Source organism: Ornithorhynchus anatinus, chromosome 3, assembly GCF_004115215.2.
Source record: "Ornithorhynchus anatinus isolate Pmale09 chromosome 3, mOrnAna1.pri.v4, whole genome shotgun sequence".
NCBI classification, from domain to species: domain Eukaryota; kingdom Metazoa; phylum Chordata; class Mammalia; order Monotremata; family Ornithorhynchidae; genus Ornithorhynchus; species Ornithorhynchus anatinus.
Genome location: NC_041730.1, coordinates 121,494,466 through 121,519,227, shown reverse-complemented (window position 1 = coordinate 121,519,227; position 24,762 = coordinate 121,494,466). Strand labels below are relative to the sequence as shown.

Here is a 24,762-nt window from a genome sequence, read left to right as displayed (position 1 = left end):
CAACTGCTTTGAAACACAAAGTACAACTTACCGATTAGATCACTTCGATCTAACAGCAACTCTAGATCTGTATCGCTAATCACCTTCTCTCTTGATCCTTTAACTTCTCTATAAAAACAGAAGGTACAATGAACATTTTCATTCCAGTAAGAGGAACATTACAAGGTAGGTTCTAATGGAATTTTCAAAATTCAACATACCTCTCATAGTCTCGAGATTTAAGTAACTCAATTAGTTCTTTAGGATCCAAACAACGTTTTGATTGGTTCAATCCTGATTTCCCACCCTTGAATTGATCTAAAAGTATTAACAGAAATGAAATTTTCCAATTAAGCAAGTTCCTTAAAAGCACGAGAAGGAAGCCCCTACCCCACACTTATTCAACTTAAAAGCTAACGTGTCCTGTTCAAAAAAACAATACTAAACCCAGAATGCAGGTTATTTTTTAAGAGCCCAAACTTTGCCCCTGCAAAAAAAACAGTAAAAAAATCCAAAATAAAGACATTCAATAATGCAAAAAAGTTTGTTCCATCTTTTAGTCTGAATGCTCTCTTCCGGTCACTTTACAGCAGATGTGTTGGGCTTAATCAATCTAGAGATGTGTATGTAAGTGCTGTGGGGCTGAGGGAGGAGTGAATAAAGAATGCAAATCTAAGTGCAAGGTTGACACAAAAGGGAGTGGAGAAGCCCACATGAGGGCTTAGTCGGGGAAGGCCTCTTGGAAGAGTTGTGCTTTTAATAAGATTTTGTAGGTGGGGAGAGTGATCGTCTGTTGGCTATGAAGAGGGAGGGCGTTCCAGGCCAGAGGCAGGATGTGAACGAGAGGTCGGCAGTGAGACAGATAATACTGAGGTACAGTGAGTAGGTTGGCATTAGAGGAGCTAAGTGTATAGCCTGGCTTTCAGTAGAAAAATCAGGGAGGGATGGTGGGGAGTAGGGGAGAACTCTTTAAAGCTGATGGTAAAGAGTTTCTGTTTGATGCAGAGGTGGGCGAACAACCACTGGAGGTTCTGGACGAGTGGGGAAACTTGGACCGAACATTTTCGTAGAAAAATATGGACCGGAGTGGGGAGAGACAAGAGGCAGGGAGGTCAGCAAGGAGGCTGACAATTAAATTAGTTCATTTTTTTTTTCTTACAGATACAAGGAAAGAGTCCCCTAAAATTAGCAGGGTGGAGAAGGCAGACTGAAGAGGTGTATACCCACATAAATCAATGATATTAATTGAGCTCCTGTGCACACAACACTTCTACGATCATGAGAAACCATCAATAACATGAGTTTACAGTCTAAGGTGGAGACAGCCAGCCAGAAATTATTTCAAATAGTGGGAAGATGAGGAAGAGCACGGCTATAATAGATGGCAGCAAGCACAGTTGAGGGTGAGGTAGCTTAATAAGCAGCTTGAAGCAGCATGGCTCAGTGGAAAGAGCCTGGGCTTGGGAGTCACGGATCATGGGTTCTAATCCCGGCTCCGCCACTTGTCAGCTGTGTGACCTTGGGCAAGTCACTTAACTTCCCTGTACCTCAGTTACGTTATCTATAAAAGGGGAGTTATGATTGTGAGCCCCATGTGGGACAACCTGATTACCATGTATCTACCCCAGTGTTTGGCACATAGTAAGCCCTTAACAAATATCATAATTATTATAACTCATTGAGACTTTAATTGAGTATTTTATACACGGAAGTGCTGAGGGTGGATGTAACTACTCCGAGGTACTACAGGTACCTTTGAACACCCTTCCACTCCCCGCTTCATCTAGGAGTACAGAAAACCCGCTCTTGACCCCACTTCCTCCTCCAGTTATCGCCCTATCTCCCTACTACCCTTCCTTTCCAAAATCCTAGAAAGAGTCTACAATCGCTGCTTAGAATTCCTTATCTCCCATTCTCTCCCGGACCCCCTCCAATCTGGCTTCCGTCCCCTCCACTCTACCGAGACTGCTCTCTCTAAGGTCACCCGTGACCTCCTTCTTGCCAAATCCAATGACTCCTACTCCATTCTGATCCTCCTGGACCTCTCTGCTGCCTTTGACACTGTCGACCATCCCCATCTCCTCCATACCTTATCTCACCTTGGCTTCACGGACTCCGTCCTCTCCCGGTTCTCCTCTCACCTCTCTGGCCGGTCATTCTCGGTCTCCTTCGCCGGCGCCTCCTCCCCCTCCCATCCTTTAACTGTCGGAGTTCCTCAAGGGTCAGTTCTCGGCCCTCTTCTGTTCTCCATTTACACTCACTCCCTCGGTGAACTCATTCGCTCTCACGGCTTCGACTACCATCTCTACGCAGACGACACGCAGCAGATCTACATCTCCGCCCCTGTCCTCTCCCCCTCCCTTCGGGCTCGCATCTCCTCCCGCCTCCGGGACGTCTCCACCTGGATGTCGGCCCGCCACCTAAAACTCAACGTGAGCAAGACTGAGCTCCTCATCTTCCCTCCCAAACCCGGTCCTCTCCCGGACTTCCCTATCACCGTGGACGGCACGACCGTCCTTCCCGTCTCTCGGGCCCGCGATCTCGGTGTCATCCTTGACTCGTCTCTCTCGTTCACCCCACGCATCCTATCCGTTACCGAGACCTGCCAGTCTCACCTTTACAATATTGCCAAGATCCGCCCTTTCCTCTCCACCCAAACGGCTACCTTACTGCTACGGGCTCTCGTTATATCCCGGCTAGACTACCACGTCAGCCTTCTCTCTGATCTCCCTTCCTCCCCTCTCGCCCCGCTCGTCTATGCTTCACTCCGCTGCCCGGCTCATCTTCCTGCAGAAATGATCTGGGCATGTCACTCCCCTTCTTAAACAACTCCAGTGGTTGCCTATCAACCTCTGCTCCAAACAAAAACTCCTCATTCTAGGTTTCGAGGCTCTACATCACCTTGCCCCTTCCTACCTCTCCTCCCTTCTCTCTTTCTACCGCCCACCCCGCACGCTCCGCTCCTCCGCCGCCCACCTCCTCGCCGTCCCTCGGTCTCGCCCGTCCCGCCGTCGACCCCCGGGCCTCGTCCTCCCGCAGTCCCGGAACGCCCTCCCTCCTCACCTCCGCCAAACTGATTCTCTTCCCCTCTTCAAAACCCTACTTAAAACTCACCTCCTCCAAGAGGCCTTCCTAGACTGAGCTCCTCTTCCCCCTCTACTCCCTCTGCCATCCCCCCTTCACCTCTCCGCAGCTTAACCCTCTTTTCCCCCCATCTCCCTCTGCTCCCCCTCTCCCTTGCCATCCCCTCAGCACTGTACTCGTCCACTCAACTGTATATATCTTCATCACCCTATTTATTTTGTTAATGAAATGTACATCGCCTCGATTCTATTTAGTTGCCATTGTCTTTACGAGATGTTCTTCCCCTCGACTCTGTTTATTGCCATCGTTCTCGTCTGTCCGTCTCCCCCGATTAGACTGGAAGCCCGTCAAAGGGCAGGGACTGTCTCTATCTGTTGCCGACTTGTTCATTCCAAGCTCTTAGTACAGTGCTCTGCACATAGTAAGCGCTCAATAAATACTATTGAATGAATATACATACCCTCCTACCTCTCCTCCCTTCTCTCTTCCTACCGCCCACACCGCACACTCCGCTCCTCTGCCGCCCACCTCCTCACCTCACCGTCCCCCCTTCTTGCCTATCCTGCCATCGACCCCTGGGCCACATCCTCCCGCGGTCCTGGAATGCCCTCCCTTCTCACCTCCACCAAACCAATTCTCTTCCCCTCTTCAAAGCCCTACTTAAAGCTCACCTCCTCCAAGAGGCCTTCCCAGACTGAGCTTCCCCTTTTCCCTCTGCTCCCCCTCCACCCCCCAACCTCCCCTCAGCTAAGCCCCCTTTTCCCCCCTTTCCCTCTGTTCCTCCCCCGTTCCCTTCCCCTCAGCACTGTGCTCGTCCGCTCATTTGCATATATTTTTATTATCCTATTTATCTTGTTAATGAGATGTACATCGCCTCGATTCTACTTATTCCTATTGTTTTAATGAGATGTACATCCCCTTGATTCTATTTATTGCTACTGTTTTTGTCTGTCTCCCCAGATTAGGCTGTAAACCCATCAAAGGGCAGGGACTGTCTCTATCTGTTGCCGATTTGTACATTCCAAGCGCTTAGTACAGTGCTCTGCACATAGTAAGTGCTCAATAAATACTACTGAATATACATCTCCACTCTGCTGGGAAGCTCAGATACTTGCTCTGGGAAGAGGGGATTCTACCCCAGCTACTGCCTGGGTTCCTAGGAGCTAAAGGCGGGGAGGGGGTGAGGGGAGAATCACACACTGAGCGGCCCTGGGACCTCTGGAGAACAGCAGCAGCAACAGCTCTTTTAGCTCAGAGCAGGAGCTGGGGTGCCAGAAGGTGGAGGAGGGGCAGTCTTCACTGTCTGTTCCCGCCTCTCTCTCCCCTCCCACTTCCTCGTTCAGCCAGCCATAAGGCCAGTTGGAAATCCTCCGACAGGCTGACACAGTCGGTATTCTCACTTTAATGAAGACCTTTCCAGACTCGCTTTAGTCATTCCAACCTGAATGTCACATACACAGTGGCTCGGCTTTACGACGGCTACACCGTCTCAGAAGCCACCAGCATCTATACGCTGAGCCTGTCCCCTCTCCCGAGGGCAGATCCGTTCAATATCCTCCCTTCAGGTCTGGCTCTATTTCCGACTTTAAAAAGCGGCTCTTCAACCCACACAACGTGAGGGTGGGGAGGAAGAAGCTCCTTCCGTTGCAGACATCTGATGAAGTGATTGCTATATTTCAGCGCTGCCTGGTTAAGAAACTGAAGCACAAATGATTGAACCCTGCTGGCGTCATTAAAAGATATCCTGTAAAAACAACTACCAAGGGAACAGTGACTTAACCAAACCCATACTTCAGGTGTCTCATTCCACACTTAATTTACTCACTTTTATGAATAATCAATTTTTCCAGCTTTCTCTTGGCGGCCGCTCGCTCCACAATTTTCTGATCAACCGTGTTGGCTGTCACAAGGCGGTACACAACAACTGGCTTTGTCTGACCAATCCTATGACACCTGTCTTGGGCTTGGAGATCAGACTGGGGATTCTTGAAAAGAAAAACATTGTGGATATATTAATTTATATAACACAGCCTTTTCGGGAAGCTAATGTCCATGCTCTTCTTAGAGAAAGGAGTAAAATGGCCAATTCTCGAAGGACATTACCTCTGTAGGCCACTAGATTACCACGCTTTACCCTTGGAATCAGCAAGGCATTTAATTTCAATGGGACAAAGAAATTTTAACACTATTGGATAGAGCATGGGCCTGGGAGTCAGAAGGTCATGTGTTCTAATCCTGCCCCCACTCCTGTCACCTTGGGCAAGTCGCTTCACTCCTCTGGGCCATAGGGGCCTCATCTACAAAATTGGGGATTGAGACTGTGAACCCACATGGAACAGGGACTGTGTCCAACCCGATCTGCTTGTGTCCCCACTAGCGCTTAATACAGTACCTGGGACATAGTAAGAGCTAAACAAATGCCATAATTATTTATTTAAGGGGAACAAAATACATATTACTCAAGATAACATGCTTCATTTACTCTTTAAAATCTATAAAGACACTACTAATCACTTGTTTAAAGCAGTTATGCTGAACTAAAAATGCTTTTCAGTAAGAATTCAGTCCAGTTAGGAAAGTTCAAATGCAAAACTTAAGAACCCAATTTTCTCCCACAACTTACCCAGTCACTATCATATATGATTACGGTGTCTGCCGCAGTTAAATTAATACCGAGGCCGCCAGCTCGTGTACTAACTAAAAATATGAAAACCTCAGGGTCTGTGTTGAACTTGTGCATCTGAAAAAGGAAAAAGAACCTAAACAAAAGGGCACACAAGTAATATGATTCTTAAATCCACTTTGTATTTTCTTTTAATTTAACCATAAGTCACCCAAAGAATACCAGATGAGAGTACCTTCACCTAACAGTAAAGACCTCAATGAGCTTTCCATCTCCCCACCTCACTATCTCGCTCAGAAGATGGAATAATATGAGGTAAATGCTCAACGAGGAGGAAGCAAGATTGGAGGCTGGTCCTTTATTACTGCCTACACTCTTTTACTTCTTCTCAGCCTCTCCTGCCAGGAGTGGACCTTAATCAATTGATCAATCAATGATATTTGAGTGGTTACTATGTGCAGACCGCTCTTCTAAGCACTTGGTAGAGGACAAATCAACAATGTTCCCTGCCACAATGTCCCTTTCTCCTATCTTTTTCTGCTAACTCGTTAGCTGTAATTGCTGATATTTACTCATCACAGAACTGCCTGTCTTCCATCTCCTCCATAACCCAGATACTGAATGTTTCTGAGGTTTCCTTCAGGAAACAAACCCTCTCTGTAGGCCACATCCTCTTAAATACTTACATTTTCTTCTCTTGCAGCATACGACATGGAGCCATCCAACCTGCTAAAGCTAAAACTCCGTAGATAGCAGTAATCCATTAAAATGTCCAACATCATCGTCATTTGTGAAAACAGCAACACCTACAATGTAAAGAATTGGGAATATGTGCCTCAGCAATTTTTGGTCAGTAATGCTGTCAAGGATTCTGGTATCACATTCAAGTCGTAAGCCCCTGATGCAAGCTGAGCCCTGAAGCTCTGGGTTCTGCGAAGGTCTGGGGGTGACTGTAGCCAGATCCCACCCACAGGCTTCATGCCGTAGTCCAGAATTGTTAAAGCTGGCCATGGCCTGGCAGAAATGAGAGAGACAGAGAGTAAGGAGATATGAGGGTAGTTAAAGGGACAAAGAGCAGAAATCTGGTAAAGAGAAACGAACAGAGAATAAATTAGAAAAAAGAGAAAGAGGAGGAGAGTAACAGAAAGAGATGAAGAAGGTGCCTGGAGGAAAAGAGACAAGGAAAGAGAAAAATAGGAACAATCAAAGGGCAAAGGGATGGAGGGAAGATATAAGGAAAGGAAAAAGGCAAGAAAGTTGGCAAAAGATGACTGCAAGAGTTTACTAAACTATAAAACAGGCAAGAAGCAAATAATACATAGTAATGGCATTTTGTTAAGCGTTTACTGTAAGTCATGAACTATTTATTCTAAGTGCTGGGGTAGAAACAGTCCCTGTCCCTTATGGGGCTCACAGTCCAAGTAGGAGAGAGAACAGTGTACAGCATGGGAGGGCACACTAATATACTACACTAGCAGTCAATTTATTGTTTCCTTTGAATTGTTAATCGAATGAAAAACATTACCTTGTGACCCCGCTTTTTGAGTTCTGGTAGCATGCGGTCTAAAATTAAGAATTTTCCCGAATTTGTCACTAATTCTTCATCGACCTTAAAGGAGAGAAAAGAGGAAAATATAGTAAAATTTGAAATCAGGCAACTACTTAAGCCACATTAATTATCATCCACTATTATTTCTACTTTTTGTTCATTCAGTAGTATTTATTGAGCGCTTATTATATGCAGAGTACTGTACTAAGCGCTTGGAATGTGCAATTCGGCAACAGATAGAGACAATCCCTGCCCAATAACAGGCTCACGGTCTAAACTGATGGCATTTGTTAAGCGCTTACTATGTGCCAAGCACTGTTCTAAGCACTGGGTAGGATACAAGGTGATCCGTTGTCCCACGTGGGGCTCGCAGTTTTCATCCCCATTTTACAGTTGAGGGAACTGAGGCCCAGAGAAGTGAAGTGACTTGCCCAAAGTCAGACAGCTGAAAAGCGGCAGAGTAGAATTTGAACCCATGACCCGACTCCCCAGCCCATGCTCTTTCCACTGAGCCACGGAGTAGAAGCATAAATTAACGGGACTTTAAAAAGGGATTGCTATGAAGCTAAGCTCCATTCAACTATTCAGACTGATAATGCTATTCATTTTAGCCTGTGCAGGAAGTCAGAAACTTAATCAGAGGGCTTTAGGTTTAACACTCTCAACTAGCATCTTGAAAAGAGACTTTAATGAACCCCTTGAGTACAGTAAACAAAGTGTCCATGTATAGTTCCTCTGCAACCCAAGTAATATAACCAGGAAAGGACTGCATTTCGTTCTCTTCGCTAATAAAAATCTGTGCTCAATAAGTGAACAGTAAATTGAAAGCTTTTCAAAATTTAACCTAAGGAGGTTACCAAAGAAAAAAATACACAATTTAAATATTAAATAATTTTTACAACATGAGCCCTGGCTCATGATAGCACTAAAAAAGTTGCCCTTAATTTATTCCTAAGAAAGAAGAAAAAAAATCACTTTACAAAGGAAGCTAGTTTTTCTACTTTGAAAAAAGTGTGACGATTGTTTAAATGAACTCTTTCTTACCTATCCACGTAGACTTTATATGCATATTATGTTTAGATTTAAAAAACAGGTTGCTCATAAGACTGGATTTTAATTCTCATCCTCCAAGATTTCTATACTCAACAGGACTGCGACAGTAATGGGAGTTTGCCTAATGGTTCACTGTATTACAAATATGGGGAAATAGTGTGGCCTAGTGGAAAGATGACAAGATTGGGAATAGGAAGATCTGAATTCCACTCCCAGGGTCACCACTGACCTGTTGTGTGACCTTGGTCAATTGACTTAACTTCTCTGCCTCAGTTTCCTCATCTGTAAAATGAGGATAAAATACTTGTTTTCCCTCTTTTAGACTGTTGTCCCATGTGGGAAGTAGATTGTGTCTATTCTTCTGATTATCTCATTTCCAACTCAGCCATTAGCAGCACATGCTCAAAAAACAGTAAGTGCTTAATACCACAACTTTTATCATTTTATGATTAAGATGGAAAGCTCTGAAGTTTTGTCATTCAACACTATTAATTTAAATAAACAACAGTCTAGTTTCAGAAACCTCATCAATCATATTTACAAAGTGCATTTTAAGTGCTGGACTAAGTTCTTGGGAGAGTACAATATATTCTATTATTTCCTCCTGTTTTTAACACTTTATGTTTGTCTCCACAGCTAGATGGTAAACTTGATGAGGACAGGGATCGTATCTACTCCATTTATAACATTTTCTCAAGTGCCTAGCACAATATTTTGTACACACTAAGTACTTAATGCTATTGACTAAAAAAATACAATCCCCATCCACAACAGAGCCAAAATTAATTTACACATGAGATAAAGGGAATAAAAGTACAGGATAAGTGAACTCATAGGTGATTTTTGATTATGGTATTTGTTAAGCACTTACTATGTGTCAGGCACTGTACTAAGCACTGGGGAAGATACAAGCTAATAATAATTATAATAGTATTTGTTAAGAGCTTAGCATACATCAAGCACTGTTCTAAGCAGTGGGGTAGATACAGGCTAATCAGGTTGGACACAGTTTCAGTCTTAATCCCCATTTTACAGATGAGGCAACTGAGGTATAGAGAAGTTAAATAACTTGCCCAAGGTCACACAGCAGACAAGGGCAGAGCAGAAATTGAAATCCAAGTCCTTCTGACTCCCAGGCCTGTGTGCTACCCACTAGGATATGCTGCTTAAATAGAGTATATGAATCAATATATTTCTTCAAAAGTGGATAGATGGCTGTGGGTGCAAAAATTCAGAGTTGCTAGATTGGAGGGGTGACCTGGGATGAAGAAAATTAAAATTGGGGGTGCGGGAGTGGGGAGGGAGGGAAGAGGGGAAGGACGGAAAAGAAGCGGAGGAAAAGGGGAGCAGAAGGAGCAGGAGGAGAAAGAGGAGAAGGAGGAAAGGGAGAAGAACATTAAGGAGGAAGATGAGTTTAGCTGATTTGAAAGGAGAAGGAGTTTCAGGCGGGTTCACGCTCCAAACACTTGCTTTTAGCTACTTACCTGAAACTCTTGAGTGGCAGGATCTAAAGGATACTCAATGAGATATGGATGGTTACAGCACTTACGAAGTAGCATCATAATGTTTTGTAACTTAAGGTTAACTTCTGAATCCACTGGACCACTGATTTCTACAAGGGGCCTAGCAAAGACATAGAGCATATCAATCAATTAGTCCACTGTATTTGAGTCCTTACTGTGTGCAGAGCACTGCATTAAGCGCTTGGGAGAGTTGACACATTCCCTGCCCATAACGAGCTTACAGCCTAGAGGAGGGGCATATAAATAAAACCAGCTCTCAGAACACTAATCGTTTAAAAGATGTTCAGGTTTAACTACACACCTCTCTTGTTCTACCTCTTGTTGCACTTGATTAATTAATTTTTCCAACTCGTCGGAGGTATCACTTTCTACTTCTCGGTAATTGATCACTTTCCTACTCCGGCGCTTTGGTCTTCCTGTAGGACTCAGTTCAATTGTTTCTTTCTATGGGAAAAATAATAAGAGCAACTATTTTCTAAATGCCAAAAGGGCGTGTGTGTGTGTGCGTGTGTGTGTGTGTTCAAATTGGATAATCAGTTATTCAAAAGATGAAACAACTAAGCTAGGTGAAGAAATTCCTTTATCTCGGAGGAACAACCCCCCTCCCCCCGAACAAAAAACAACCTACGCTTCTGTTTTTCACTGTCAGCAATTTCACCCCACATTTACTAAATGTCCACAGGAACAGATGCTATATTTCATACATCATTAAATTAAACTGAATTTTTAAAATACCTCAGTGGCTCCAAACATTTTTGCAATGGTACGATTCACAATGGCTGTGTAGAATGTTTCCTGTTTCTTGGAAAGTGGTGCATACACCACTACTTCTCGTTTGGGAGGAACCTCGAGGGCAACATCCGATTTTAGTCTTCTCAGTAAGAAAGGAGTTAGAATCTACAATTTAAGCATAGTAAGTTCACCTCAATTCGTGGGACAGACAAAAAACTTCTAGGCCTCGTTATTCTAACTTCCAAAATGTAAACAAAATTTTCAATTGAGGCACACCAGAAACATTCCTATGACCAAAAGCATTCTGACGTTTCACATGTTCTCAATTTTATTTGTTCTATTTATTTCCATTCCCATATTAACTAAGATAGTTATATAGTGTTTGCTTGTCCCTCTGCAAATACCAGAGTTATGCTGAAGAGGATTTATGGAAACCAAGTTTCCCTCCCATTCTATTTTTTTGCCTACTGTATACATAAATTTTACTTAAATTGAATATAATTAAAGTGAAATATTGGGTTTCAATAAATTTATCTATTTCTTTACTTCTATTCATATCTGTCTCCCCCTCTAGACTGTGAGGTCGTTGTGGGCAGGAATGTGTCTATTTGTTGATGTACTGTACTCTCCCAAGTGTTTAGTGTTTAGAGAAGCAGCATGGCTCAGTGGAAAGAGCCAGGGCTTGGGAGTCCAAGGTCATGGGTTCGAATCCCGGCTATGCCACTTGGCAGCTGTCCCTTCACTTCTCTGTGCCTCAGTTACCTCATCTGTCAAATGGGGATGAAGACCGTGAGCCTCACAAGGGACAACCTGATGACCCTGTATCTATCCCAGCGCTTAGAATAGTGCTCTGCACATAGTAAGCGCTTAACAAATACCAACATTATTATTATTATTATTATTACTACAGTGTTTTGCTCAATAAATACAATTGAATGAATGAAAATTAGATTCTATTTCAGGATCTGGTACTATCTGACTTGTGGTTGACAAATCAGAGCTGGGTATTAGTAGGGTTATACAATATGTTGATGTCTGCCTCTCCCCTGCCCTCTACGGGCACTGAATATCTCAACTGTGCAGCATGACGTAGTGGAAAGAGCATCAACCTTGGAACCAAAGGACCTGTCTCTGTTGCTGAACTGTACATTCCAAGCGCTTAGTACAGTGCTCTGCACATAGTAAGCGCTCAATAAATACTATTGAATGAATGAATGACCTGGGTTCTGATCTCAGTTCTGCCAATTGCTTGCTGTGTGACCTTGCAAATGCAACTTAAACTACTTCACTGGGACTGGGATTGTGTCCAACCTGATTAGTTAATAACTTCTCCAGCACTTAGAACAGTAATAATAATGTTGGTATTTGTTAAGCGCTTACTATGTGCTGAGCACTGTTCTAAGCGCTGGGGCAGATACAGGGTAATCAGGTTGTCTCACATAAGGCTCACAGTTAATCCCCATTTTACAGATGAGGTAACTGAGACACAGAGAAGTGAAGTGACTTGCCCACAGTCACACAGCTGACAAGTGGCAGAGACAGGAGTCGAACTCATGACCTCTGACTCCGAAGGCCAGGCTCTTTCCACTGAGCCACGCTGCTTACATAATAAACTCTAATAAACTTTAGACTTGATTTAAAGAAGCAGCGTAGCTCAGTGGAAAGAGCACGGGTTTAGGAGTCAGAGATCATGGGTCCCAATCCCGGCTCCGCCACGTGTCAGCTGTGTGACTTTGGGCAAGTCACTTCACTTTTCGGTGCCTCAGTAACCCATCTGTAAAATGGGGATTAAGACTGTGAGCCTCACGTGGGACAACCTGATCACCCTTTATCTGCCCCAGCGCTTAGAACAGTGCTCGGCACAGAGTAAGTGCTTAACAAATACCAACATTATTATTACTACCAGAGACGTTCACACTTTTTGAAGGAACTATATCGCTGTGGTTACCAAGTTTTACCTGAAATGCTTTCTCGTAATAATAATAATGATAATGGCATTTGTTAAGCATTTACTATGTGCTGTGTACTTTGTAAGCATTTACAGTCTTAATCCCCATTTTACAGACGAGGGAACGCAGGCAAAGAGAAATTAAGTGACCGGCAGGGTCAGCAGCAGACAAGTGGCAGAGCCGGGATTAGAACTCAGGTTCTTCTGACTTCCAGACCCGGCCTCTCCTACGCCTTCCCTCAGTGGGCTCTTGGTAGCCCTCAAGAGGCCCTGCCCAATTAAGCCCGCTTTTCCCCGGCTCATTCTCCCTTGTGCGTTGAATGTTCACTTGGATCTGTGACCTATGGACATGATATCTGTGCCATCTCCCACCCCAGAGCGTTTATGCACGTACATATCGTTAAATTATTAAGTGATTTATTCAAATACTATCTGACTCCCCCTCTAGACTGCAAGCTCGTTATGGGCAGGGAATGTGTCTGCTAATTTTGTTGTATTGAACTCCCCCAACCACTTAGTACAGTGCTCTGCACCTTACCTCACTACTCTCCTACTACAACCCAGCCCGCACACTTTGTTCCTCTAATGCTAACCTTCTCACTGCGCCTTGATCTCATCTATCTCGCTTCAACCTCTCACCCAAATCCTGTCCCTGGCCTAGAACGTCCTCCCTCTTCATCAGACAATTATTCTCCCCTACTTCAAAACCTTATCGAAGCACATCTCCAAGACGCCTTCCCTTACTAAGCCCTCCTTTTTCCTTCTCCCACTCCCTTCTGCGTCACCCTGACTTGCTCCCTTCATTCATCCTCCCTCCTAGCCCCACAGCACACATGTATATATCCGTAATTTATTTATTTTATTCATTTATCTATGTATATTGATGTCTGTCTCCCCCTCTAGACTGTGAGCTAGTTGTGGGCAAGGAGCGCATCTTTTTGTTGTTATACTGCACTCTCAAGTGCTTAGTACAGTGCTTTCCACACGGTAAGCGCTCGACTGAACGAAGGAATGAATGTACATATATGTAATTTATTTTATTCATTTACTGATTCATTTACATATATTAATGCCTGTCTCCCCCTCTAGACTGTGAGCTAGTAGTGGGCCGGGAGTGTGCCTTTTTGCTGTTATACTGCAATCTCTCAAGTGCTTAGTACAGTGCTTTGCACATGGTAAGCGCTCAACTGAATGAAGGAATGAATGAATGCAAATATTAAGCACTCAATAAATACAACTGAAATACCATTGGAGTCTCCCATCTGGAATGCCAAATGAGTCCAGGTCCTGAGACTTGAGGACCGAGAATCTATACCGCTGAATTATCTGGCTAGTGTCCCTGTCAGTGATTTTCCCACTGGGACACAAGGTGGGATGAATGAGAAGATGGGTGCGAGTACTGCACGTTGCAGCGTGCATGTGCAATTTTTGTCCCCTTTAGCAAGTTACCAGTTGAAACAGGACCAGAACTCAAGTCTCCCAATTCCCAGAGCAGCGCTCTATTCACTAGACAGACAGGCCACGTATGTGCAGTTACATAAACACATAACAATAATAATGGTATTTGTTAAACGTTTAGTATGTGCCAAGCACAATTCTAAGCACTGCGGTAAATGCAAGGTAATCAGGTTGTCCCAAGTGGGGCTCACAGTCTTAATCCCCATGTTACAGATGAGGAAACTGAGGCACAGAGAAGTTACGTGGCTTGCCCAAGATCACACAGCAGACAAGTGGCGGATCCGGGATTAGAACCCAAGTCCTCTGACTCCCAAGCCGTGCTCTTGCCGCTAAACCACATTGCTTCTCATATATGCACAATCGATACCCCCAGAATGCATAGGAGTGCCAGAATCAAAGTAGCAGAACAGCGGCAGAAGGAATCATGAGAGGAGAAACTGCTCTTTGTAGCTTCCACCAATTCCTAGAAGGTTGTGTCCCCTGGATATCTGGGGTTGTTTCCTCCAACCCTGTTAATAGAGACCTGAACTTTGGTGAGCCAGATAATGACAGGAGCAATTTGTCTTCTCAGCTCATCTGTTGCTTATCCCAACAGCCAAGTGTTGTTAAGACTCCAAGTGTTAATATCCTAAGATTAGCTTATCTTTGCTTTGTGAGTTGGGGAGGAATCCTTTTATCATGGCACCTGTGATACGACAAAGGAATCCCTGGGCAGTAGGAAGACACGGTCCATGTCCTGCATTTAAATTCTTTGAAGACATGGGTCCTACCTTCTCAAATCCATGATAAACCCCCACAGTGCTTAGAACAATGCTACTCACATAGGATGTTTAATTTTTGATGATGATATACCATTATCAAAATGCTTCCACAGGATTTAAGACAGCAGGGTACTTCTAATCAATAGCATTTATTGGGCATTTACTTGGTAAATTAAGCCCTTGGCAGAGTTACAAGAGAGACAGTAGACAAGCTATCTGCTCTCAAGGTGCTTACGATCTAGCCGCAGAAACAGACACTAACTGCAGAAACAGACATTACAATAAATTATAAGTAGGCATAAGCAGTAAACATTAACTCAAGAAACATCTGTCACTAAATCATAACAAAATGACATCTATAATTGGGCAAAGAGACAATCAAAAAGAAAATTAAGACCTGGTGCAGCATGTGCAAGATGTTCTGTTCTCTTTCTTTCGCGACGATATCCTCAGCAATTTCAGTAAGGCTAGTTATGTCGAACCAAGACTCGAAGCTGGAGGGAAACAAAAGAATTGAGTCACCAAAGAGCCTTAAAATACAGATATTTTCATATTTAAAGAGGTAGTTACTCCTAAGGAATATTTAAACTATCTCCCTCTCTAGAATGTAAGCTCCTTGTGAGCAGGGAATGTGTCTACCAAGTCTATTAGAGTACTCTCCCAAGCACTTAATTCAGAGCTCTGCAGGGTCTCTCACTCTGTGACAGTGGTGTCGAGCTCTGTTCTGGGTCCCCTTCTGTTCTCCACCTACACCCACTCCCTTGGAAAACTCATTCCCTCCAAGGTCAACTCACATCTCCTCCCAGATGATTCCCAAATGTATTATCTCCAGCCTTACACTCTCTCTTTTTCTGCAGTGTTTTTAATGGTGTTTGTTAAGAGTTCACTACGTGCCAGGCACTGTACTAAGCACTGGGGTAGATGCAAGACAATCGGGTTGGACACAATCCATGTCCCAAATGGGACTGATAGGCTTAATCCCCATTTTACAGATACAGCAACTGAGGGACAGACGGTAAGCAACCTGCTGAGGTCACACAATAAACAATTGGCAGTCAGAATTCAAACCCTGATCCTTCTGACTTCTAGGCCTGTGGTCTGTTCTCTAGGCCACACTGCTCCTGCCTTCAGGACATCTCTGCCAGGATGCATACCTCCATCTTAACATGTCCAAAACAGAACTTATCTTCCCATCCAAATCTTGTCCTCCCGTTGACTTTCCTCTCACTGTAGACAGCACCACCTTCCTCATCTCACAAGCCCATATACTTGACATCATCCCTCTCACTCAACATATTGACTCGGTCACCAGATTCTCATAACCGCTAAAATCCACCCTTTCCTCTCCATCCAAACTACCTCCATTCTAATCCAAGAACTCAGCAATTCCAACCTCATCAGCCTCCTCACTGACCTTTCTATATCCTGGCTTTTCCCTCTCCAGTACAAACTTCACTCTGCTATTGGGATCATTTTTCTGCAAAATCATTCAGTCCGAATCTCCTTCCTCAAAAAAATCTCCAATGTTTTCCCATCCACCTCTGCGTCAAACAGAAATGCCTTACCACTGGTTTTAAGGCATTCGATCCGCTCTCACTTCTACCCTACATTGTGGATCTCCTACTTCAGCCCAACCTGTGCACTCTGTTCATTTAACACCAATCTACTCTCTATAACTCGATCTCGTCTACACTTCTGATCCCTTCCCCACATCCTCCCGCGGGCCTGGAACTCCCTCCCTCTTCGCATCCAACAGTTCATCACTCTCCCACATTCAAATGATTGATAATTATTGTATTTTTTTAAGGACCTATTACGTGACAAGCACTTTTCTAGGCACTAGAGTAAATATAAGAATCAGGCCAGACGCAGTCCCTGTCCACAGGGGGCTTAGAGTCTAAGTAAGAGGAAACCAAAATTCCCATTTTACAAATGAGGGACAGAGAGGTTGACTTGACCAAGGTCACAGAGCAAAGCCAAGATTTGAATCCAGGTCCTCTGACTCCAAGGCCCGGGCTCTTTCCACCAGGTCGTGCTGCTTACCCAAAGCCATTCGAAAATCACATCTCAAAGAGGCCTTCCTGGACTAAGCAAGCCTTTTTTTCTCCTACTCTCTCTCCATTCTGCATGGCGTATTCAGTTGGATCTACACCCGTTGAGCACCTGATATTCCCTACACCTTTAGCCCCAAGCACTTCCGTTCACATCCTTACACTCTATTTTCTCTATCTGTAATTTATTTCAATGTCTGTCACCCCCTAGACTGCAAACACCTTGTGGGCAGAGAACATATCTACTCTCTTAAGTGCTTAGCACAGTGCCCTACACTCAATAAGTGCTCAATAAATGCCACTGATTGACTGACTGAAAGAGCTAAAGCTAGAAAGCCAATATTTTGGTGTTCTCAGCCCTGACTGGAAATTCTTAGGACTTCAGTTAGAGACCTAGGAAAAGTAGGCTTGAAGTTCTGCTCAAAAGACTGGGGGGTAATCACCCATGTGAGTTGACCCCTACGACATACAAAACTTACAGTCCATGTTAAATCACCAGGACAAGATAACATCTTCCCAATAATTCAGAAGGAACTGGAGGGAAAGTTGCAGAATTCTTGGACCGTGTAGTCTTGAATCCCTCTCTAGACTGTAAATTCCTTTTTGGCAGGGAACATGACTACCATTATGCTAATCTGAATATTCCATTACAAAGTGGATAGTTATACCTCCGTTTCAAGGTAGTAATAACGAGAAATGGGTATGTTATCATCTGAGTACACTATGGTCCCATTTCCTTCTTCAAGATAGAAGATACTGTATATTCATTTTATTACTAGATCATCTAATGAATACTTAAGAGCTTATGTGTGCAGAGCACGGGTAGTAAACAATTACCTTCAAGATGAAAAACTGTAATGACTGCTTTTTATGACAATCCAATTAGAAGAAAGTACTATCTCATAGTATTTCTATCAACTGCTTTATATGTGATCTGCTTTAAAGTAATAAATAGTGCTTGAAGGTGCGATCATCTATATTTTAAAGGCTTCAAGGTTTGTTCCTCCATTTTCTTAATTTTTCATTTTTGAAGTATAAGCAAAAATCCAAACATTGTTTAGGAACAATGGTAAATTGTATAAAATTCACAGTACTGATTATTTTTTGAGCTAGATTAGGGATGTGAAAGTTGTGAGTATCCTAAGTCAACTTTTTTTTTAAAAAAAAGCTTATCTTCACATAAAGATGTAATAACTACGGTATTTGTTAAGCGCTTATCATGTGCCAAGCACTATACTGAGCACTGGGGCAAAGTCAGGATAGGCCAGCAGGTATGTGTCCCACATGGGAATCACAGTCCAAGTTGGAGGAAGAATAGTTAGATATATATTAATTAGATACACCTGTTCTAAAACAGAACACCCACAACATACTTTTAAAAGGAAACCAGTAAAAGTTCATTTGCTTCATTTAGCTCTGGAGAAAAAAAAGTCACATACAATCTAATTATGAGCCCTGGTTCTGAGATGCCAAAAATCATGATGAATCCAAATATGCCTATGACTCTAGATCCACCTACCTCTTCAAGTCATCAAATACATCTGGCAGCAAGAAGTTAAGTAGTGACCACAGCTCTGCTAAGTTGTTTTGTAAAGGAGTACCAGTCAAGAGAAGTTTATTGTCAGTATTAAATCGTTTTAGCTCCTGGATAAGACGGCAATTCATGTTCTTGATCCTGTGTCCTTCATCTACGATCAAGTATTTCCAATAGCAGTGCTAGAGAATGAATTTAAAATAAGAAAGGGAGAGACAATTGTGGTAACTTTTCATAGACCAGAAATCCGTGGATAAAACAAATTAATATCATTGAAGTTCATGACTTTCTTCTCATGGGAAGGCACTCTTGTTTAGGATTAGCTGTAAGGTTTCGGTGGGCCCTGTCTGTAGGAGTCAAGGGACTCTGGAAGCCACATTTAGCCTTCTACCCCTTTTCCCCAGAAAATGCACACTGTGACTTTCCCCTCCCCACACAATCAAGGTTATTTTTAATTGGGATAGACAAGGCCGCAGAAGGAATGGAGTTGGGGAAAAGTGCCAATGAATAGCCATTACAAAGTATGGTCTGGAGCAGTAGGCCTGAGACAAATGTCCAGTTTTGTCTAGTAGTAGACAACCATGGGATCCATTCCATTCCCAACTCCTGGCCTTCTTTCCTGCCTCCCTAACCCCAAGAAAATGGTTCGACAAACATGACCAAGTCTAATGATTCCTGGTGACAAATTTCCAAGGCTAATTTCTCAACTTCTTCATCTCCCTCATCTTCCAGGTTCTATCTCTGGATTGAACCCACTGTCATGGCACTCTCCTTTAAACCAACAGGAGAAGGTGAATATGGCAACAAAAAAGACTATAAAAAGACAAAGCCCATAGAGAGAGGCCCTTCAGGAGCAAACAAGTTAGAAGTCCTTGTAAGATGCTTTTCAAGTAACTTTTTGGCCTGCCTAAACCTAACGGAGGATTTTTCAAATACAATTAAAACACAAACCAGCTAGGCTATTTATGGGACCTCATGATGACTGTAGTTTAAGAGATGCACTCAGGAATGAAAAGTAGATTGATGAGAGGGTCAATTAATTCTTTGATTTCTGTGAGAAAAGTAGATACCCACATCCTACATTTTTTGTTTTAGCAACATATCACACTGAATCAAACTGAGATGTCCACACAAGGTGTCATAAAACTGATCCCTTTTCCTTCCTACTTGTCACTTATTTTAGTGCCTGTCACCCGGCTAGACTGTGAGCTTCTTGAGGGCAGGGATCATGTCCATTATTCCTATTGTACTCTCAACAAAGCAGGCACTCAATAAATACTATTAACTCACCAGTAAATCACCAGGACAAGATAACATCTTCCCAATAATTCAGAAGGAACTGGAGGGAAAGTTGCAGAATTCTTGGACCGTATAGTCTCTGAATCCCTCTCTAGACTGTAAATTCCTTTTTGGCAGGGAACATGACTACCAACTCTGTTGTACTGTATTCTCTCCCAGAGCACTGTACTAAATGACTGGGAGAGTACAGCATAATAGACACATTCCTTGCCCAGGTCTGGCATAGATGGAAGGGGGAATTCCAGGCCAAAGGGAGGACGTGAGAAAAGGTTCAGCAGGGAGACAGATGAGATGAACAAACAGTGACAACCCAGCACTACAGGAGCAAAGTGTGCGGAATGGGCTATAGGTGTGCTATGTTAGAAAGGGGAAAGTTGATTCACTGTTTTAAAGCCACTGATAAAGGGTTTCTGTTTGATACGGAGGAGGAAGGGCAACCAAAGAATGTGGAGATGTGAACTGCAGTTTTCTAGAAAAATCTAGGAAGCAGAGTGAAGACTGGAGTGGGGAAAGACAGGGGACAGGGAAGTCAGAGAGGAGGCAGATCCAGTAGTCAAGAAAAGACAAGGTAAGGGCTTGGGTAGCAGTTGGGATGGAGGCAGATTTTAGCAATGTTGTGAATGTAGAACTGGCAGGATCTGCTGATTAGACTGAATATGTAGTTTGGATGAAAGAAATAAGTCGAGGACATCAAGTTACAGGCTGTGGGATAGGGAGGATAGTGGTATTGTATAGAGTGATGAGAATGACGGGGAAGGCATAGTTTGGGTGGGAAATAAATTATGTTGCTTATGACATGTTTAAAGTATCAGCAGGATGGCCAGTTAGAGATGTCCTGAAAGCAGGAGGAAATCTGCAGCGAAAGAGAGAGATCAGGGCTGGAGGTGAATTTGGGATCACCTGCAAGAAGATGATAGTTGAAGCCTTGAAAGTGAATGAGCTGTCCAAGGGAGTGGGTGTAGATGGAAAACAGAACGGAAGTCCCAGAGCTGAGCTTTGAGACCCCTCCACTGTCAGAAGGTAGGAGGTAGAGAAGGAGTCTGCAAGAGACTGAGAAAGACCAATCAGATAGGAGAAGAACCAAGAAAGAACAGTGTCAGTGAAACGAAGGTTATATAATGTTTCAAGGAGAAGGGGGTCATCCACAGTGTCAAAGGCATCTGAGACGATACAAGGATGGAGTAGAGGCCGCTGGATTTGGCAAAGTTATTGGAGACCTCAGAGAGGGCAGTTTCTGTGGAGTGAAAGGGGAGGAAGCAAGGTTGGAGGGGGTTAAGGAGAGAAATGGAGATAGCTGGTGTGGACACCCCTCTCAAGGAGTTTGGAGAGGAACGGTAGGCGGTAGATGGAGAGTGTGAATGAGCACGTTTGAGAGCAGTGAGGAAGAAGGAACTGGAAAGTGAAGACAGGCTTGGAGCTTAAAAAAGCCGCATCTCTGGAAGGAGATCTTATAATCATATTTTGTTCCTTCGAAGTATCAGTCCAATATGTACCACAAGCCAAAAAGGCCAATAGAATGCTGGGCATCACCAGGAAGATGAAAGATGAAGATGAAATTGTGCTGCTATTACATAGAACACTTTATGATCACAAATGGAATGCTGCTTACAGTTTCAGTTACTACAAGAACAGAATAAAGCAGGAGAAGGAAGAGGAAAAGGGCTTCAAGATGACCAGAAGGGTGAAGATCCATGTGAGAATAGACTAATGATATCAATAATAATAATTATGGCATTTGTTAAGCGCTTACTATGTGCCAAGCACTGTTCTAACCGCTGGGGTAGATACAAGGGAATCAGGTTGTCCCACGTGGGGCTCACGGTCATTTTACAGATGAGGGAACTGAGGCACAGAAGTCAAGTGGCTTGCCCAAGGTCACACTGCAGACAAGTGGCAGAGTTGGGAATGGATGCCATGTCCTGACTCCCAAGCCTGTGCTCTTTCCACTGAGTGACAGGATGAGAGATATTCTGCTAGATTATAAACAAAGAGGGCAGGGATCAGTCTATTAACTCTAATGTATTCTCCCAAGGGTTTAGTCCTGTGCTCTGCTCCAGGTAGGAGCTCAGTAAATAATATTAACTAAAGAACAGCAGGATAGGAGGAAGAGAAGAGGCAAAATGGATGCTCCCCTCAGTACTCTCTAAGGTAATAATTCTGACTATAGCTGCCCTGTCTTTACTGTAGGTGGATATACAATCCCATTCAATATACGTGCCCGTAGTGAGGATCAGATGAACCATTAAGTTTAATACTTGCAATCGGATGGACCATACAAATACATTTCACAGGCCACAGCCTGTACGTATTATGCATAGTTTATTTTTCTGATTAAACATAATACAGTAACACACACACACACACAAATTATTTTTGTACCTGAAGAGCATTTCTGTCCCTCATGGCTATTTCAAATGATGTAATGACCACAGGATGTATTTGCACTGACCCGTGTCGCTTATGAATCTTCTGTACCAGTTTGCGACGCTCCTGCTGATTTCCATGATACAATAATATAGGAATCTAGAACATCAAAGAAAAAAACAAAGCACTCGGCTGCAATCAAAACTTAAGAAAAGCCCATGGATTGCTAGAAAACACTTAAGCCCCCAGATTAAAATGACTAGTCAGCTCTCAGGAATGACAGGTGAGCCTTGATCAATCATTCAACCAGTGGTAGTTATTGAGAGCTTACTGCGTGCAGCACTCTTCTAAGCGCTTGGAAGAGTACAGTAAATGATTTGATGTGACCCCTACCCTACAGGATGAAAGCTTCAATAGTGGTCATTTTAATCTGGTGATTTCATTTACCATTACACATAATCATTTCGCTAGTGACACTCTCACACCTCCACCCATTCTCACCAGCTTGAGCCATGGGGTACACAAGCCACCTCCCTTTCCCTCTGCAGCAAGAGGTAGTGTTGCCTAGTGGAAAGAGCAGACCTGGGAGACAAAGGACCTGGATTCTGACCCCAGCTCTGCCACTTGCCTGATTTGTGACTTTGGGCAAGTCGCTTAATTTCTACGACTCTCACTTTCCTCCTCTGTAAATGGGGATTCATTACCTTCTCTCCCCCTTGCTTAGACTGTGAGCCCCAGGCGGACAGGGACTGTGTCTTCTGTGATTATCCCATATCTAGCCCAGAGCTTAGTACAGTTCCTGGCACATAGTGAACCCTTAATAAATAGCAAAGTTAGCAGTAATAGTATTGTTATTATTATTGATAAATCAAAGCCAAATCCCCAGTGCCAGCATAGTCAAGAAAATCCACAGCCAAATTTGGGGATAAAAGGAGAAAAAAATAGACTAAAGGGAAGGAAAAAACAAAAAGAAAAAGTACAACAAAAATACAAGAGAAGGAAAAATAAGTACGGGGAAGGAACGAGAATCAACAAAAATAACAAATGGGGATAAAAAGGATACAAAAATTGAGCCAGAAAGAGGACAAAATGAAGACCAATAGAGCAGGAGCCGCAAAGTGAAGTCAAGGAATAACTTTTCAGATTTCATTATTTCTGCCATAGGTATTAGTGGAAAAAAATATTTTAACAATATATTAAGGAAAAACTGCTTCCTCTTTTACCTCTGGGGTAAATCGCCTGAATTCTGACATCCAATTAGGGAGTGTAGACAGGGGACCACATACAAGGAATGGGCCAGGCACTCCTCGCTCCACCATCAGTGCGATTGTTGCAATACACTGGACTGTCTTTCCTAATCCCATTTCATCAGCCAAAATCCCATTGATACCATTTTCCCAAAGCATCTGCACAAAAAAAGGTACATTTAAATTTAGGCATAATAAAGCTATAATGTTCCCGCAAACCAATTATCAAGGAAAAAGCGAACCAAGATTACGCTGAATCAATCCATCTGAAAACAACGAATTTGTCGACAGATTTGTAACCATTATTCTCACAGTCAGAAAACTCACTCCTGTCTCCACTCACATCATCTCCCTTAAGCACAAGTCAGCTAGCATCCTCATTCATTCAGCCGTATTTATTAAGCACTGTGTGCAAAGCGCTGTACACTAAGCGCAGCATGTCCTTCACTATGGCTAAATTCTAATTGCAATGATAACGGCAAGGGCAACCTCATCCAGTATCAGCTGGATAGTCAGGTAGGACCATTTTTGGCCCCATGGCCAGGATTCTTGAGATCCTTGAGGTCTTCTCCCTGTGAGCCCCCTTCTCTAATCCCCCTGGGACTGACCAAACAACCTCAGGTTGGGGATCAAAGCTCTTCCTCACTCTATCCCAGTTACTAGATCTTATATTCCCCTCAAGCTCCATTTTCCATTCCCGGATCTGGGCGGTGACAAGATTTTGCACCATTATTTGAACCTACAATCAGAATTTTCCTTAGTTTATACACCTAGTTTTGAAAAACTATCTTTGTATTTTAAGTTTTCAGAGAAGGGTAATCTTGGATAGCTCATGACAGCACATATTTGATGATGGACAGATTTATTCTGTATCACTACCTGGAGTCTAAACAACAAAAAAATCATACCCTCAGCCACTCCATGCCTTCCACCTGATACCAACGCATTATTCCTCCTGTAAAGTGCTTTGGTTGTTGAAAAGGTACTGGCTGGCCGTTACATTTCCGAACCGGATCCAGGAAATATTTTGCACTGTGGCGTACAGCTTGAGATAATCTATCTTTAATTTCACTGTTTGAATCACTATTTTTCTGAAGATCTTCTGCACAGAGTTTGTTTGATGAGGAGCTTTCATCCTAGAGAAGAAATGAATGCATGTTCTTAGAGCTAAAGGGGCTTATCTATTAAACACTTACATAATCACTAACATTTAAACATCACAGCTCTGGGAAAATGTTATCTATTCCCTGCCCAAGGAACACACTCCAACTCAGGAGGAGTTTCTCCCACATCTCCCACATTTGTGATACTTCCGCAGTCTGACAGTCTCCCAACCCAAGAATAGATGCACTCCCCAAGACACAAAACCAGAGAATTAGTTCCCATCTAGAACACCTTCCCCTCTTGGAATAAATCATATCTCCCCCTCAGTGTCCTTATTTCAGATCACACATCTCTCCAATCCCATACTTGGCAATACAGCCTGCTATAATCCTCTCTCACACCTTCTAATTACTTCAGAGAAATTCATTGGATAATTGCTAAAAGTCAAATAAA

General features: G+C 43.3%; 1 protein-coding gene across 1 annotated transcript in view; it reads right to left on the bottom strand.

Moving 5' to 3' along the window:
• The window catches only part of HELLS (helicase, lymphoid specific), a 46,851-nt gene that overhangs the window by 1,455 nt on the left and 20,634 nt on the right, over nt 1-24,762 (bottom strand). The window contains exons 8-21 of the mRNA XM_029061593.2: nt 24,114-24,341; nt 23,182-23,364; nt 21,974-22,117; nt 18,281-18,477; nt 15,108-15,204; nt 10,547-10,708; nt 10,113-10,255; nt 9,773-9,911; nt 7,212-7,295; nt 6,373-6,492; nt 5,687-5,803; nt 4,889-5,048; nt 201-297; nt 32-108 (exon numbers count right to left, since the gene is read on the bottom strand). Of these exons, the coding sequence (XP_028917426.1) occupies nt 32-108; nt 201-297; nt 4,889-5,048; nt 5,687-5,803; nt 6,373-6,492; nt 7,212-7,295; nt 9,773-9,911; nt 10,113-10,255; nt 10,547-10,708; nt 15,108-15,204; nt 18,281-18,477; nt 21,974-22,117; nt 23,182-23,364; nt 24,114-24,341 (1,948 nt within the window). The remainder of the gene's footprint in view (nt 1-31; nt 109-200; nt 298-4,888; nt 5,049-5,686; nt 5,804-6,372; nt 6,493-7,211; nt 7,296-9,772; nt 9,912-10,112; nt 10,256-10,546; nt 10,709-15,107; nt 15,205-18,280; nt 18,478-21,973; nt 22,118-23,181; nt 23,365-24,113; nt 24,342-24,762) is intronic.